General features: G+C 45.0%; 1 protein-coding gene across 7 annotated transcripts in view; it reads left to right on the plus strand.

Annotated features, from left to right (window-relative positions):
- The window catches only part of CHD7 (chromodomain helicase DNA binding protein 7), a 188,535-nt gene that overhangs the window by 101,280 nt on the left and 73,013 nt on the right, over window positions 1-14,242 (plus strand). For all 7 annotated transcript variants that reach the window (XM_032316781.1, XM_032316780.1, XM_032316782.1 and 4 more), the window contains one exon: window positions 2,730-3,160. In XM_032316781.1, coding sequence (XP_032172672.1) covers window positions 2,730-3,160 — 431 coding nt within the window. The remainder of the gene's footprint in view (window positions 1-2,729; window positions 3,161-14,242) is intronic.

Consider the following 14,242-nt stretch of genomic DNA (forward strand, 5'->3'; position numbering starts at 1 on the left):
TGAGTGTTTGGCTTGCTGTGCTGTTCCTGTGTGGGAACCTGCTCGCGGGGACTCCCTCCCAGCGTGTGCTTTTCCTCAGACTTTTGCTCTTGCTTCTTCTTTCTCTTTCTGTATAGCTTTAATCTTCTGCAGGTTCATCCTCTTTTAGCTGTGACTAGGAAAAGGCCATATGCATTTTAAGATTTTCTAATACCATTGAATTTTAAAAGAGACTTTGGAAATCATCTGACCGAACCCCTTCATTGTGCAGATGAAGAAAATGAACCGTGGATGAATGAAATGATTTTTCATTGATAGTAGAGTTAACGGCAGGACCCAGACTAGAGTTTGTGTTTCTTACCTTGTAATTCTGGGCTCAGTCTCTTGCACCAGTGCAGATGGGAGAATTGAATGTGGGTTTCTTAAGCTACCATCCCCACTACCCCTTACCATGACCCCTTACCATGGTAGCTTAAGAAACCCACATTCAATTCTCCCATCTGCACTGGTGCAAGAGACTGAGCCCAGAATTACAAGGTAAGAAACACAAACTCTAGTCTGGGTCCTGCCGTTAACTCTACTATCAATGAAAAATCATTTCATTCATCCACGGTTCATTTTCTTCATCTGCACAATGAAGGGGTTCGGTCAGATGATTTCCAAAGTCTCTTTTAAAATTCAATGGTATTAGAAAATCTTAAAATGCATATGGCCTTTTCCTAGTCACAGCTAAAAGAGGATGAACCTGCAGAAGATTAAAGCTATACAGAAAGAGAAAGAAGAAGCAAGAGCAAAAGTCCGAGGAAAAGCACACGTTGGGAGGGAGTCCCCGCGAGCAGGTTCCCACACAGGAACAGCACAGCAAGCCAAACACTCAAAGAATAGCATGGAGGACATGGGGACTTAGAGTGGAGAAGGGAGTTGGGGGAAATTGGAAGGGGAGGTGAACCATGAGAGACTATGGACTCTGAAAAACAATCTGAGGGTTTTGAAGGGACGGGGGGTGGGAGGTTGGGGTACCAGGTGGTGGGTATTATAGAGGGCACGGATTGCATGGAGCACGGGGTGTGGTGCAAAAATAATGAATACTGTTATGCTGGAAATAAAAAAAATAAAAAAAAAATTTTGGGATGGGGGTCACTGGACACTTGGGAAATCAAATGAAACCCATGGAGCATTTCCTAGAAGGATGCCCATATGTAAGATTTCAGAAGAGGGGGGGGAAAAAAAGATTTCGTAAGCACAGAGCCCGAATACTGGTTTACTGGTTTAGAAAACCTAGATTCAGATCACAGCTCTGTCTCATGCTGTGTGACCTTGGGTGATCACATAACCTCTTCAGACTTCCCTTCCTTTCCGAAAGATGAGGGCAGATCACCACATTTTTGTTGGTGAGATTCAGGTGAACTAATTCCTGAAAGTGCCCAGTTCAGTGCATGGCCTGGAACAGATGCTCAGTTATTTGGACTGGAATTTGATTTATAGTACCTTGCTGATGGGGAATACAGCTTTTGGGTTACTCATGAGTCCTCTGCAGACCTGGATCTGGGCTCTTCTACCCCTTCTCCCCCCACCTTTTGGAAGTGGTATGGTCAGGAGGCATGTAACTTCTTGGGAATAGGACTGCATCCTTGAATGTCAGAGCCCATATCCAGCTCCTGATTGGGGCTGGTGTGGGGGTTGAACGGTGTCAGGGGTATCAGGTGCTTAGCACGTGCATGGCCCATAGTAAGACTGTTCAGTAACCACTAGCAGCCATTATTGTTACTGTTTCTGTTATACTTACTATTCAGTGTCTGGAGAAGCAGATGAAGAAGTCAAAAACAAACCCAACCCCGAGTGACATTTGAAGATATGACATTTTAAAGTATTTCACTGAACTACAAAGGTTCACTAGATGTCGTAATTTGCAGTGCAGATGATACTCTACCCCTGTCCTGGTTTGGAGAGGACTCTGCTCTTGGCTGACCAGTTAACATCCCATCCTAATTGTTAATAGTCTCTACTGTGTTAAGCCCATCTCTAGATGCACTTCTTGTGAATGTCAGAAATCTGCAAGACTTACCAGCTTGATTGTTTGGATTTTCTGTTCCTCAGGAAAATGTGAAAACATGAAGCTTTAGTAACTTAAGATAAACACTCTCTGCATTTCATGTTAGTAAAAGAAATTTAACGAATCGCGAGTCATGAAGTTTGGCTATGTGCTTTTAATGTGTCATTTTCATGTCATTTAAATCAGAAATGGCCTGTACCATATAAGATTTGTGTGTGATATTTGGATTTCAAACTTTCACAGTACCTGAATCATGCGGTGCTCAGTATACTTGTTCCAAAAGCGGCTTAATTATGTATCTTTAATTTGAGTTCTCATTCCCACATGAGGAAAAGAACTCCATTTAAATTCATTCTTTGGGTTAGCTTCTGCCGCTGTTCTGTCATTCGCCAAGTCCCACACACGTAGGGGCTGCTAAGAAAATGGACAGTGTCTTCAGGTGAATGAGAGTTATTTTTCTTCCTGAACCAGAATTTTTACTGTATTGCTTGGTTGCCCTTTTTCTTTTTTAACCGTTTATGTAAGTGCTTTCTTGTCTTTTGGGTGAGAGAAAAGGATAGATTTTACAACCGTATAGTTGGTAAAATATTTGCTACTTTGAGTGTAAAGTTTCAGAAGCACCAGCTACTAACTTTCAGTTCCTTTCTTAAGTATGAAGAATGATAAACTAATTTCAATTCCCATTTGTGTCTCTTAGCATTCTCCGTCGGAGCCCTTTCTGGAGAAACCAGTGCCGGATATGACTCAGGTTAGTGGACCGAACGCTCAGCTAGTGAAGAGTGATGATTACCTGCCGTCCGTAGAGCAGCAGCCACAGCAGAAGAAGAAGAAGAAGAAAAACAACCACATTGTTGCCGAGGAGCCCAGTAAAAGTTTTGGTAAAGATGACTTCCCTGGTGGGGTTGATAGCCAAGAACTAAATAGGAACTCACTAGATGGGTCCCAAGAAGAGAAAAAGAAAAAGAAAAGGCCGAAGGTAAAAAAAGATCCGAAGGAACCGAAAGAACCCAAGGAGAAAAAAGAGCCCAAGGAACCCAAGACCCCGAAAGCCCCTAAGATTCCCAAAGAGCCAAAGGAAAAGAAAGCAAAAACTGCCACGCCAAAACCCAAATCCAGCAAAAAGTCAAGGTAGGCTGTGGGCAGAAATAACCACCCTCAAACGCAGTGTAGAAATGAGCGGGGGCAGCGACAGCCCTTGAAAGGGGGCGGGGTCTGGGGATGGGGGAGGGGCAGCACTTTGCTTTTTGCTACCGGGTTCCTTTCTCTGATAACCCAACCTGAAAAGTGAAAGAGTTTTATACATTCTGGGATTTAGGACTCAATTACCACAAGCTGTTTATTTGGATGGTACATTGTAGACTTCACTGGGTAAAAATTCTTTGTAATTTTAAAATCATTTGCTGCCTGTATTTTTGTGAAAGTTTGCCATTGACCAAATAGAACCAGATTACCAGCTTACTTATTTATAAGCCTAGACCAGCAACCTCATTTTCAAGGACAATGCAAAACAGGGAAAGAAGGATTACAGGAGCAAGATAGGTCACTGTATTTCACTCAGCATTTCAGCCCTGTTTCCCAGAAGTTGAAACAGGAGAATTAATTCTCTCCACTTGGCGGAGTAAGCCTTCCAGGGGCAGGGTTGAAATGCTAGTGGGCAACGTGGGAGAAATCAAATAGCAGTTATCCATTAGATATGCATGCAAGAATAGCACACTCTTTAGCTTCTAGGAAATACCCTCCTCCACTCCATACTTCCCTCTGTACTTCCCCTACCGACTCTGACCCCCCAGAAGGCATATTTACTCAGTAAGAAAAGCTGAGAGGAGAAGACATTGAAGACTAATTTTTTTCATTTGTACTGAACATTTCTTACAACTGTTCTGAACCAATTCCAAACATCTGAATCTATTTTTCAGAATATGGCTCATGTTAGAAAATATAGTTTCCAGATGGAAGTATGGTCAGACTTGGTTAATCTGAACCTGTTTGCAAACTTCATTAGAAAACACACTCCCCCTCTGACCCCCATGCACATGTGTACACACACATCCGCGCTCGTGTGTGTACACACGCACGCTCAGGTCTGCGACAGACGTGCTTGAGAACTTTTTGAGCTCGCTGGCCTGCAAACCTTTGACTTGTAGTTTTTCCTGTGGGTGCACGTGCAAATACAGAGCGGAGATGATTTCTGTGACTATGGAGATGTCCCTGCAAAGGGAAAGAGCAAAGTTGGATTTTCAAACTTCTGCTCAGAATATCTATACAACCCCCAAATAAGTTATTCTGTAGTGTTTTGAAAGTCTGTATCACAGTCGTTTAAAAATTTTTGTCATCAGTACTTTTTATGGTGCCAAAATAACAGAATTCTATTCAGTAACTCAGTCTTACAGGTAACTTAACTTAGGAACCTTCTTTGATGCCTCAGTAAGCGGTTTCTTAATTAAAAACCATTTTTCCCCCAGGTGAACACTCTTCTAAACTTACAACCCATTATAAATTTTGCTTTCATTTATTGAAATATTTCATTTATTTAAATGCTTCATTAAGTACTTATTCTTTGTAGGTGCTCCGCTAAGTGTTAGGATGTGAGCAGGGAGGGTATGGGTAGACTTTCAGTCTGACTTATCAGGGGTTTTTTAGAAATATAATTGCCTAAAAGCTAAGTATTGTGCTTTTGGTAGGAGGAACCATATGGTTATTTTTCCCAAGGAGAAATTGTAGCAAAATTTTAAAAGAATGTATTATTATCACTTTAAAACTTGAAACGTAAGAGCCTGTGTTCTAAAGAAGCTTCCTAGAACTCGGAAAATATGTCACCAAGACTAGCTTTAGCCTCAAGGTCTATCTGTCTTTTTAGTTTGTATCCTTAATTTTTTGAATCTAGCACCTAATGATAAACGTCGATTAAAAAAAGAAAAAAAAAAGAAACCCACTGTGTCTTGGATCTTGTCATAAATTTCCAAGTATGTTACTTTCAGGTTCTGAGTCTACCTTGACCTAGTCAGTCCTGTCTTTAAAAACATACTTTTAGCTTACCCTTACCTCTTTTGGGATATATTAGGGCAGATATCAAAATGCTGTATTGAACAGTGAAACTTACTGAAAATTTCCCAACAGCTGTAAACAAGTGTTAGGAACTTGGGGCATCAGATCCAGTCAGTTCTGATCACCTGGGCTGCCTCGGTGCGGAGAGAGGCCCTCTGTTTACCCACGAGAGAAAATTCCAGTGTGTGCTCTCAGCTGCTCATCCTTAAGTTTGAATTGTCTGTGCAGAGTAAATTTTTGGCATTGCTGAATCCGAGTAATGGCTTTGCATTAGAGTCACATGTTTTTGATAGGAGAGAGGGCATGTGATTATTTTCTCCCAGGAAGAGTGTTGGGCACCACCCCCCCCCCATTGCCTTAGGGTCATAGTTCAGTGGATGCCTCCTAGAGGTGACAGTTGTTAATCCCCAAGTGGTGTGCAGATAATCAAATGGAACATTTCCATTGAGTGTTGGGAAGTTCATGCAGAATGGGGGCTGCTGTAACGGGGCCCAGAGACATGGGCCCTGTTGAGGGGTGCCAGGAGTGTTTGGAGGACCTCTGTTGGCCTTGGTGACTTGACCGGTTACTTGTTGGGCCACCTGCTGAGTCATGACAGAGTGTGATGAGGACATCCCGGGAGGCTTTCCTGTCATTGATGGTCAGATGGAGGTGGCTGTCCAAGAAGATGGTAATCGAATAGAGATTTTCAGTAAATTAACAAACCAACCCATTATTTTGTTGAGCCACAGTTTCTACTGGCCAGATGAATTGAGTATGTCAAGTTGTGGTCTTGCGTTCTGCTGAATCTAGGAAGGAAATCATGTCCCTGAAGTGCAGATAAGTAGAATGCTATACAACTACATGTAAATTCTGAATAGCATAGCAGAATAATTATGTAAATTGAATATGCAGTGATGAAGGTAATAGGGGGTTTGGGTTATGTTAGCACTGGGGTTGAATTGCCATAGCAGTTTGCTTTTAAGCACTGGAATACAGCAGTGGCAATTTTGTTTTGCAAAATGTTATGTGATACCAGTTATTTCCATCCTTGAATAAGTTAACTTGATGAATTTGTTTATACAGAAAATAATTTTCCTACAGAGGGCTGAAATAGAAGGGAATAAACAGAAGTGAAATGAAAAATTTAGCGTAGAACTGCTCGCATCTTTCCCACTCGGCCCTGGATGCCGGATCATTGGTGACGTTCCGCAAACAAATAACGCTCTCTGAGCGGGCGGTGACAGAAGTAACCACTGCTGGTCTGCCTGGCTCTGTGTTATGTCTGTGGCAGGGAGAGAGCTTGTTCTGCCTCAGTCACACACTCTCGATGCTAGAGCACATTTAGAAAGGGTGGCTGTCCTCAGGGGTCTGACTCTATGCCTTTGGGATGTCTGTCTCACCACCTGCCATTCTCCTGCATTCCGGAAGGCGGCTGGGGCTTGCATTTGTGGCCATTCCCAGCAAACTGGCCCTTTTGGCAACCCACATACAATGATATTGCCTTGCCTGTGCAGAAAAACTCACAGAATCCACCTAGAAGCTGGGACATAGAATGATAGAGAAACAGAAAAAGGTATTCAGCACTTCAGGAAAAGACATTTAAAATCTTAATAAGTAGAAAAATGGGCCACATTCCACTTTCCTATTAGAAATGTATCTTTCTTTCCTCTTTCCCTTTTATGTTAAATATATATTTTTCTACCCATTTTTTTTCCTGGTGCTCTCCCCAGGTGTCCTTATAGCCTTCAAATATTGGCAGTAAATATTGAAAATAAGAGCTAAGACATTTGTGGGCTGGAGGGGATACCATTTTGCATATTGGAAGAATTCAAGGAGCTGAAACAGGAGAATTTTGCATTCTTCTCTTCAGTGTGTTTTCTGTTGTGTAAGCATGGGCCTTGTGCAGTGAGAGAGAATTTGGAGGAAGCGCTTCCTTTGAATGACTCTTGAAGGATTTAGTGGTCCATTTAGCTCTATAAAGACTCTTTGAATGGGCATAAAGAAGGGAACTTGGCCCGAGGTTGTGACTTGCCTGGTGAAGCCCTGGTTCAAGGGAGCCGTGGAGACTCGCTTCTGGTGCAGCTTCCTTGCCGTTTCCCAGCCTCAGGAAACTAAAATGCCGTTTCTCAAGGAGGATGGACGCAATATTTTAAGTGGACGGCAGATGTACCACTCTTATTTTTCAAAAACACAAAGTACCAAAAACATGTAGAGTATATTTTTGGCAAACCACACTGTCATTATCATTATTAATGTGGCAACTTTCCTCTGAGGATCTAAGAAAGTAGCAGCGTTTTACCTGAGGAATATTTTTATTCAGCCAACAAGCCCCGTGGTGGTTTATGTTTGGTAACCTAGTACATAGTTTATATAGTGTGCTCTTATACACATAAAATTTCTCAGCAGAGATTAGACACAAAAGCAAACCATTAAACTAGTTTTGCTTAATCAGTACAGAAAGCCTGGAGAGTCAAGATACCTCTCCCTCAGGTACGTAGGTAATAAAGTAAATTAAACCCGCAGATTTTCTTCTGTTTCTTTGTTCTTTCTTTTATATCCTATGATTTAGTTTTGATTTGTGGCATTGGATAATTGGAAATACTGAATTAGGTATTTTAAACAGTGTGCCTGCAGAAGAGGGTACAGATTTTTTTAACGTGTGGTCACAAAATGGACTTTCGAGCCCTTTCAGCATTGGAGAGGAACAAGGGGGAAAATGTGCCTGTGGGCGTTGTGCTTCTCTGCCCCTGGTCTGCCCTACCAGTCTCTGGTTCATTAAATCCAAGCTCCAGGTCAGGGATACCAGGTAGGTAGCTGCCTTCCCTGGTGGTCTCAGAGGTTCTCTTCTCTTTGAAAGGGGGCTATTGAGAGTCTTTCTTTCTCTCTCTTTCTCTCTTTTTTTTTTTTTTAAGGATTGATTTATTTGAGAGAGAGCATGTGAGCAGGGGGAGGGGTTGAGAGAGAGGATCTCAAGCAGACTCCCCACTGAGGGTGGGGATGAGATTGAGTCTCAGGGCTCAATCCCACAACCGTGAGATCATGACCTGAGCCAAGATCAAGAGTCAGATGCCTAACTGACTGAGCCACCCAGGCGCCCCACCATTGGCTCTTAATCCCAAATCCTTCTTTTGCTTCAGGATGACCATCTCAAAGTCTTTCTCTTCTCAGTGACAGGCCACCTTATCACCCTTCCTCCATCCGATTTGTCCTCAGTTGGCTGAGTGAGCAGGGAGGGAGTAGTCATCAGGCACTTTTTAGTACAGACTGTGCTAGATTTAGCAACACGTGGTTTGTTTGCTAGTCCTCGGGGCAAGAGAATGCCCAGCACCACTGACCCTTACAAAGCAGGTTCTGCTGACTCCTTCCCTGTGCTAGATGCAGGGAGGGACTGCACTGGGCCTGGCTGACCTTTGTTTCTGCCTGTCCAGGGAGCTGGGGTGGGCTTGAGAGTGGTGGCCTGCTGCCTCTGTGGTTGATGTGGGAGAGTGTGGCTTCGACCCTGCTTCCAACTCTCATTGTGCCCATGTGATGGAAGTTGAATTGGGGAGGAGGCTGGTGGTGGCAGTGGAATGCTAAAGGGGGTTATTTCTAGAGACGTGTTCCTTCAAAGACTTTCTTAAGTGGCATTTTAGGGCGGGGCACATGTTGCCATTCTACATTGTGGTGGTGACCTTAGAACGGAGGATAAAGAGCAGGAGGAGTCCTAGGCTGATTTTTTTTTTTTTAAATGATTATTAAAAATGTCCATATAAGGGACGCCTGGGAGGCTCAGTGGGTTGGGCCTCTGCTTTCCACTCAGGTCATGATCTCAGGGTCCTGGGGTCAGGCCCAGCATTGGACTCTCAGCTCAGCGGGGAGCCTATTTCCCTCTCTCTCTTTAAAAAAAAAAAAAAAAAAAGTCCATATATGAAAATGCTTTTGAAAGGTATGAAAATCTGTACAAATGCAAAATTTGTCACATGATATAGAAAGATCTTTCTGCTAGTTGTCTTCTGCCCACCCAGGTAAGGGCCCCTTCAAGTCTAGATGCTGTGCAGATCCACCGTGAGCACGTCATCAGCCATCTGAAGCACCAGCCCTCCCTCCAGCTTCTCATACAAGTCTGTGTGGCCTAGCTTTAAAATGTTAACTGGGACACAGGTGGCAGGGGTGCCGGTCCTGGGGCGCTCAGTTGGTTAAGCATTTGCCTTTTGCTCAGGTCATGGTCTTGGAGTCCTGGGATGGAGCCCAACGGGGAGTCTGCTCCTCCCTCTTCCTCTGCCCACCCCCAACTCTCGTTCAAATAAATTAAAAAAAAAAAAAAAGAATCTTAACTGGGGAAGTAGTATGAATTAAAAAAGACACCATTCTTCTTACTTTTGATGTTGGAGAGAGAACTTGAACTTCCATTAGAATGCTAATTGTGTATGTAGCCCCGAAGCCTGTATGAACAGTATAACGTCATGGTCCTTCGGCTTCTCCTGTTAGGATGGGTGGGAGTATTTTCTCCTTGTGGGTTTTACTGTTTGCTCTGCCTAGTTCTCTGCCTACCTGTGGCACCTGTTTAAAATGTGGACAAGCTGCCCATCTCACTTGTTGTGTTGGCCATGCTGGCCGATCTGAGAAGATCCTTATGAATCCAGGGGATGGGGTTCTAACTGCCACAGTTAGCCCAGCATCAGCCCTCTGGGGTCATGGGAGCACAGTGCCTAAAAATAAGAGTGGCATCTGAGAATTGGACACTGACAGTTGGCACTTGGGGGATATGCTCTAGGATAAGGGTGTACTATTTGCATCCATTTTGTAATGTCTGATTTACTCAATTCTTTATGTTCCATCACAGTGCCAGGCGGTGCCATGTAGCCAGAGCGGCTGGTGTTCATGTTGGCTTCTGGGATGTGATAACGTGTTAGCTAACTAGAGTTCTTTTCCTGGTCACTGGCAGACCTTAATTCAGTCCATAAAACTCAGTGACCCTGAGGTTTTCAATGACAATTCTTGACTACATGAGGAGTTTCCCCCCAATATATTTAATATATTAAAAATGAATTTGGCTGTTTAGAAGGCTTTCTAGCTTTTTATTATACTTTCTTTCCCTCCCTTCTTTCCTCCTCCTTTAAATAAGGGGCAGCAACCCTGTAGCTGTCCTCAGGACTGGGTTCTGATGAACCAGGGGCCCCAGAGATAGTCCCAGGTAACAGAAGACATTCACCAGGACAGGTCGAGGTCTGAAGTGTACCCCCAAAAGGCCAGGCATGCACTGGACTCTTAGAGAGAGTGTGTGAGGAGGTTAGTGTGAGGAGGTTGGATGCCTTAGGCCAGGTCTCGGACTCAGACCTGGGCCCAGGAACAAGACAGGTATGGCTCCCGTCTTAGCAATGCCACGTCTCTAGCTGAACGTGTTGCCTGTCAGGCCCTCAGCTTCTTCATGCTTGGAAGGTTTGATTGTAAAATGTAAAAGTGAGGCACGTTGAGTTGAAATATACTTTTATTTTAAATGAAAGCAAATTAGGTTTTTGTATCTTTTCTAACTTTCTTTGTTCTTTCCTAAAAATTCAGCATGGTTAATATACTTAAGGAGTACTTGATGCTAGAAGAGCTATTTAAGGTAACAATTTAGATTAAATTCAATGTCTTAGAGGTGTTTTCATCCAGTGACTTTCAAGGAACTTAAAAAAAAAACGCTATTAATTTGTCACTGAAGTCCTATGTTTGTTGTTCAGAAATAAAATAGAATCCCCTCCCCTTCTCTCTCTTTTTCTCAACTCTTCTTTCTCTTTCTCAACCAGAAGAGCTGGGTGAAGAATTTCTAGGTGGAATTTAGGAGCTGGCGGGGGGGGGGGGGGGGGGGGGGGGGGCTGGGCACCCCCTTGGAGTGACGCATGTGACCCCCAGCAGGCAGCTCAGCATCCATAGGCTGCCTGGCCGGCCCGAGGGCACAGAGCTCAGGTCAAGGCTGGTGCTCCATCCCCCCCATCCCCCCATCCCGCCCAGATGCTCCCAGATGCTGTCTGCCCAAGATCGCCCTGTGGAGCCTCTCCCGAGTGCTCCCAGGCCTTCCCCTTCACCTCGGCGGCTCTGATCACCTTTGTGGGAAGGAGCTGGCCTTTGTGTCCACTGTCTGCTGCGCAGTTTATCTCTTCGTCATTAGTTTATTCTGTCACCGGCATTTCATTACATTCTAGTTCAGCCACTGCATAAATCTTGGCCCAAGGACTTTCTCTAAAATTTTTATTTTGTTTTGTGGCTTTAATTTTACTTGATGTATCCTATTTTATGTTGCCTTAATTGACACTTTTGAGCTTAGTGCTTTATCTTGTCTCTTTTTTCCTTCACTTCTTCCTCTTTTAAATTTCTTTCTCATGGTTCAGAAACTTAGAGGAGAATCCTACACTCAAGTTGAGAGGCTCGATGCTTTTCTCTCCACCATGACTGGGCCCTTGACCCTCACAGCTTTACTGCAGTTTTTCTTACGGCAGCCTGGATCTTTTAGAGCTGGAGCACACTGCAAACGTCCTATGCCAGGAACGTCTCTCTCGCCTCTGGCTTCTCATCCATTAGTTTTGAGTCTTTATTAAAAAGCCTTTTGAGCATATAAAATATAAGGATATTTTTCAATAGCTTTTACTCTTCTTTTAAAAGATTATAATATGACATTTCGGCTTGAGTCCTTGCAAACAGATCTGATTAATCCTCACGACCTAAGCCCCAAGGTTGATTTTCCCCAGGGTGAGGCGACTCTTCACGGACTTCTTCCATCTGAAGTGTCTGACTGATGGAGGATTCCCACCCGTTGTCCAGACCTTCACGAACCATATGCTCATCACCTGTGGTTCCTCTTCAAACTGCCTTTTTGTGGAGGACTTAGGTCCCTCGGCCGATGCTGATCAGTGTTTAACTGCATTCTGTTTTGCAAGACACCAGGGCAGCTAGTGGGATTTCTAGTAAGTTCTGGCCCTTGGCTTGTTTAAAAAGCGTATACTTGTTCTCACCAAAAAGAATTCGTTATCCCTGTGCTATGTCTTTGGTGGAATGAGGTCTTGCCACCCCGTTTTAGGTCCCGCCACGTAGCCCTTCAGTGTAGACCCTTACAGTTGGAAGCTGACTACAAACTCTTCCGTAAAGGGTATGGAGTGTCCTTAGTTCATCCCTCCATATAACATGTGTTCTCTGAAGATAAAGTTTGGGTTCTCAGAGTTCTCATCAAGGCGGCTTGTGTTTTGACCATACTGGGGGCCATTATAGCACTTTTTAGAGCCTGGTCTAATGGTGGTGACCTAAATGTCACTAAGCTGTGGACCCTCAGCACGTCCAGCTGGCCACCCGTGTGACCGGCTCTCATGGTAAAGTGCACAATGGAAATAGGTCCTTCAGACTACTAGCACCGTCCCCAGAGAAATGTGCTGCTTCTGAGGGTGTAGGGGTTTGCCTGGCCTCGGGAGTGGGTGGCTCCATATCTCGGTCACACCAGCAATGGCGGAGATAAGGCTGAGGAAATAAAAGGACTTGGTGGGGGGGGGGGGCGTATAGCGATGTACTGGTTTTGAAAACTTGCCAAGTTTCACTCTATTTCGGTAGCACGTCAGTCCTATTTTACTGAGCCTCATAGGTCTTTCATCATAAAGATAGAATCTGTGGGGTTTTCTTAAATGAGTTAATGAGAAAAGCACTGGCACATCATAAGGGCTGTATATGTGAGTGCTGTCGTGGCTGTGACTTGTGCTCTTTAGTGAAATTGATCTGCTAAAATTGATAAGGAGCCTACCTGACCAGGCACCAGGAAAATTAAGATAAATAAGACAGACTTCTTCCTCTTTCTGAGCTTAAGGGCTGGTTGGGGAAAGACCTGCACTCACACACACACTCAGGCCCACGTACAGCTTTGGTTTTGGATCACTGCGGGAGTGCGACCGCCACATTTTGTATATTTTAAATACCCCTTCCTTGTGTGGGGTCCATATGACATGCGGCTGGTGATCCGGTCTGCGTTGGCTAGGAGAGGCTTCCCTGAGTGTGTGATGGCCGTAGGTGGAGTGGGGAGGGGAAAGGAGGTGGAAGAAACAGGTGGGTCCCTCAGGGAGCAGTTCTGGGTGTCGGCAGCATAAAGGTGAGTGGGGGGTTTGGGGTGTGAAAAGAGTAGAAATATACTGTTGCCATTTGCAGATGCTGCAGAAGGCCTGACAAGCCAGTGCAGACTGGCAGGCCTGTTAAACATGGGATAGGACTTCAGGCAGGATGGTGCGGTCAGGTCTATACCGCAGCTGGTCACCGTGGTGATGCGTAGAGGGTGGGTTGGTGTTGGTTTTGGTGGCAGCGCCACATCCCTGAATTAGGAAATGTGGAAGCAGAGTGGGTTTGGGAGAGCAGAATGGAAGCAGACAGGATTTCTCCGGGGCGGAGGCCGGTTAGGGCTGGAGTGAGATAGTGGTCCCTGCACGCCCCCAGTCTTCTTGTGATCCTCGCCGGCAGGTCACCTTGTGGAGGCCAGTATCACCTACACCCGTGAGCAGCCAGCACGCAGCTGCTAGAGGTTCTGTGGACTGTGCCAAGCCACTCGGTGGCCCGGTTCTCAATATTGGAGTGTCAGCTTAAGGGATGTTTCTGATCAGTAACATTCTCTTACCCTCAACGGGAGGACTGTCCTGTTTGTACCTTCCAGCTTTCCAAATTGTAATTTGGGAGAGGAATGTTTGTATGGCTGTGTTTTGGCTCTGACATTAGAAAAGACTAGCTTTGCGCCGGAGCAGTTTACATCACGACAGTGGAGGTGCACTGTGTGCCCTTTCCCCAGCGGTCTGAGAGGTGGCCACGCTGCCCGTGGGACCCCAGAGGCAGCAGTCGGAGGGGGTGTGGGCAGTTGTGATGGGCAAAGTGGGAGACGACACCTGCCTGGGCTGGAGCAGTGGTCCTGGGCTTGGAGAGGACCGGCCTTTGAGATTGTCTGCTGGTTTGTTCTTCCAGCTTGTGTTGGGCACTGTGGACAAAGGGCCTTCCTTCTCATATTGCTTAGAGGAAATGATCTGTAGCAAGGTGGGGTTCTGTCTCTCAGTCTTCAGTTGATTTGGCCCAAGCGGGTCTGAGTCATGTCAGAGGATTTGTTTGCAGACGTTTCAGAACACGTTCCCAGCTGCATATCTTCCGGATGTGTGTGCGTCCTTGGCCATTTGTGTCAGACATTGCCAAGGCCTTCATCCACTATCTCAC

This window comes from Mustela erminea, chromosome 16 (genome assembly GCF_009829155.1).
Source record: "Mustela erminea isolate mMusErm1 chromosome 16, mMusErm1.Pri, whole genome shotgun sequence".
Lineage (NCBI taxonomy): Eukaryota > Metazoa > Chordata > Mammalia > Carnivora > Mustelidae > Mustela > Mustela erminea.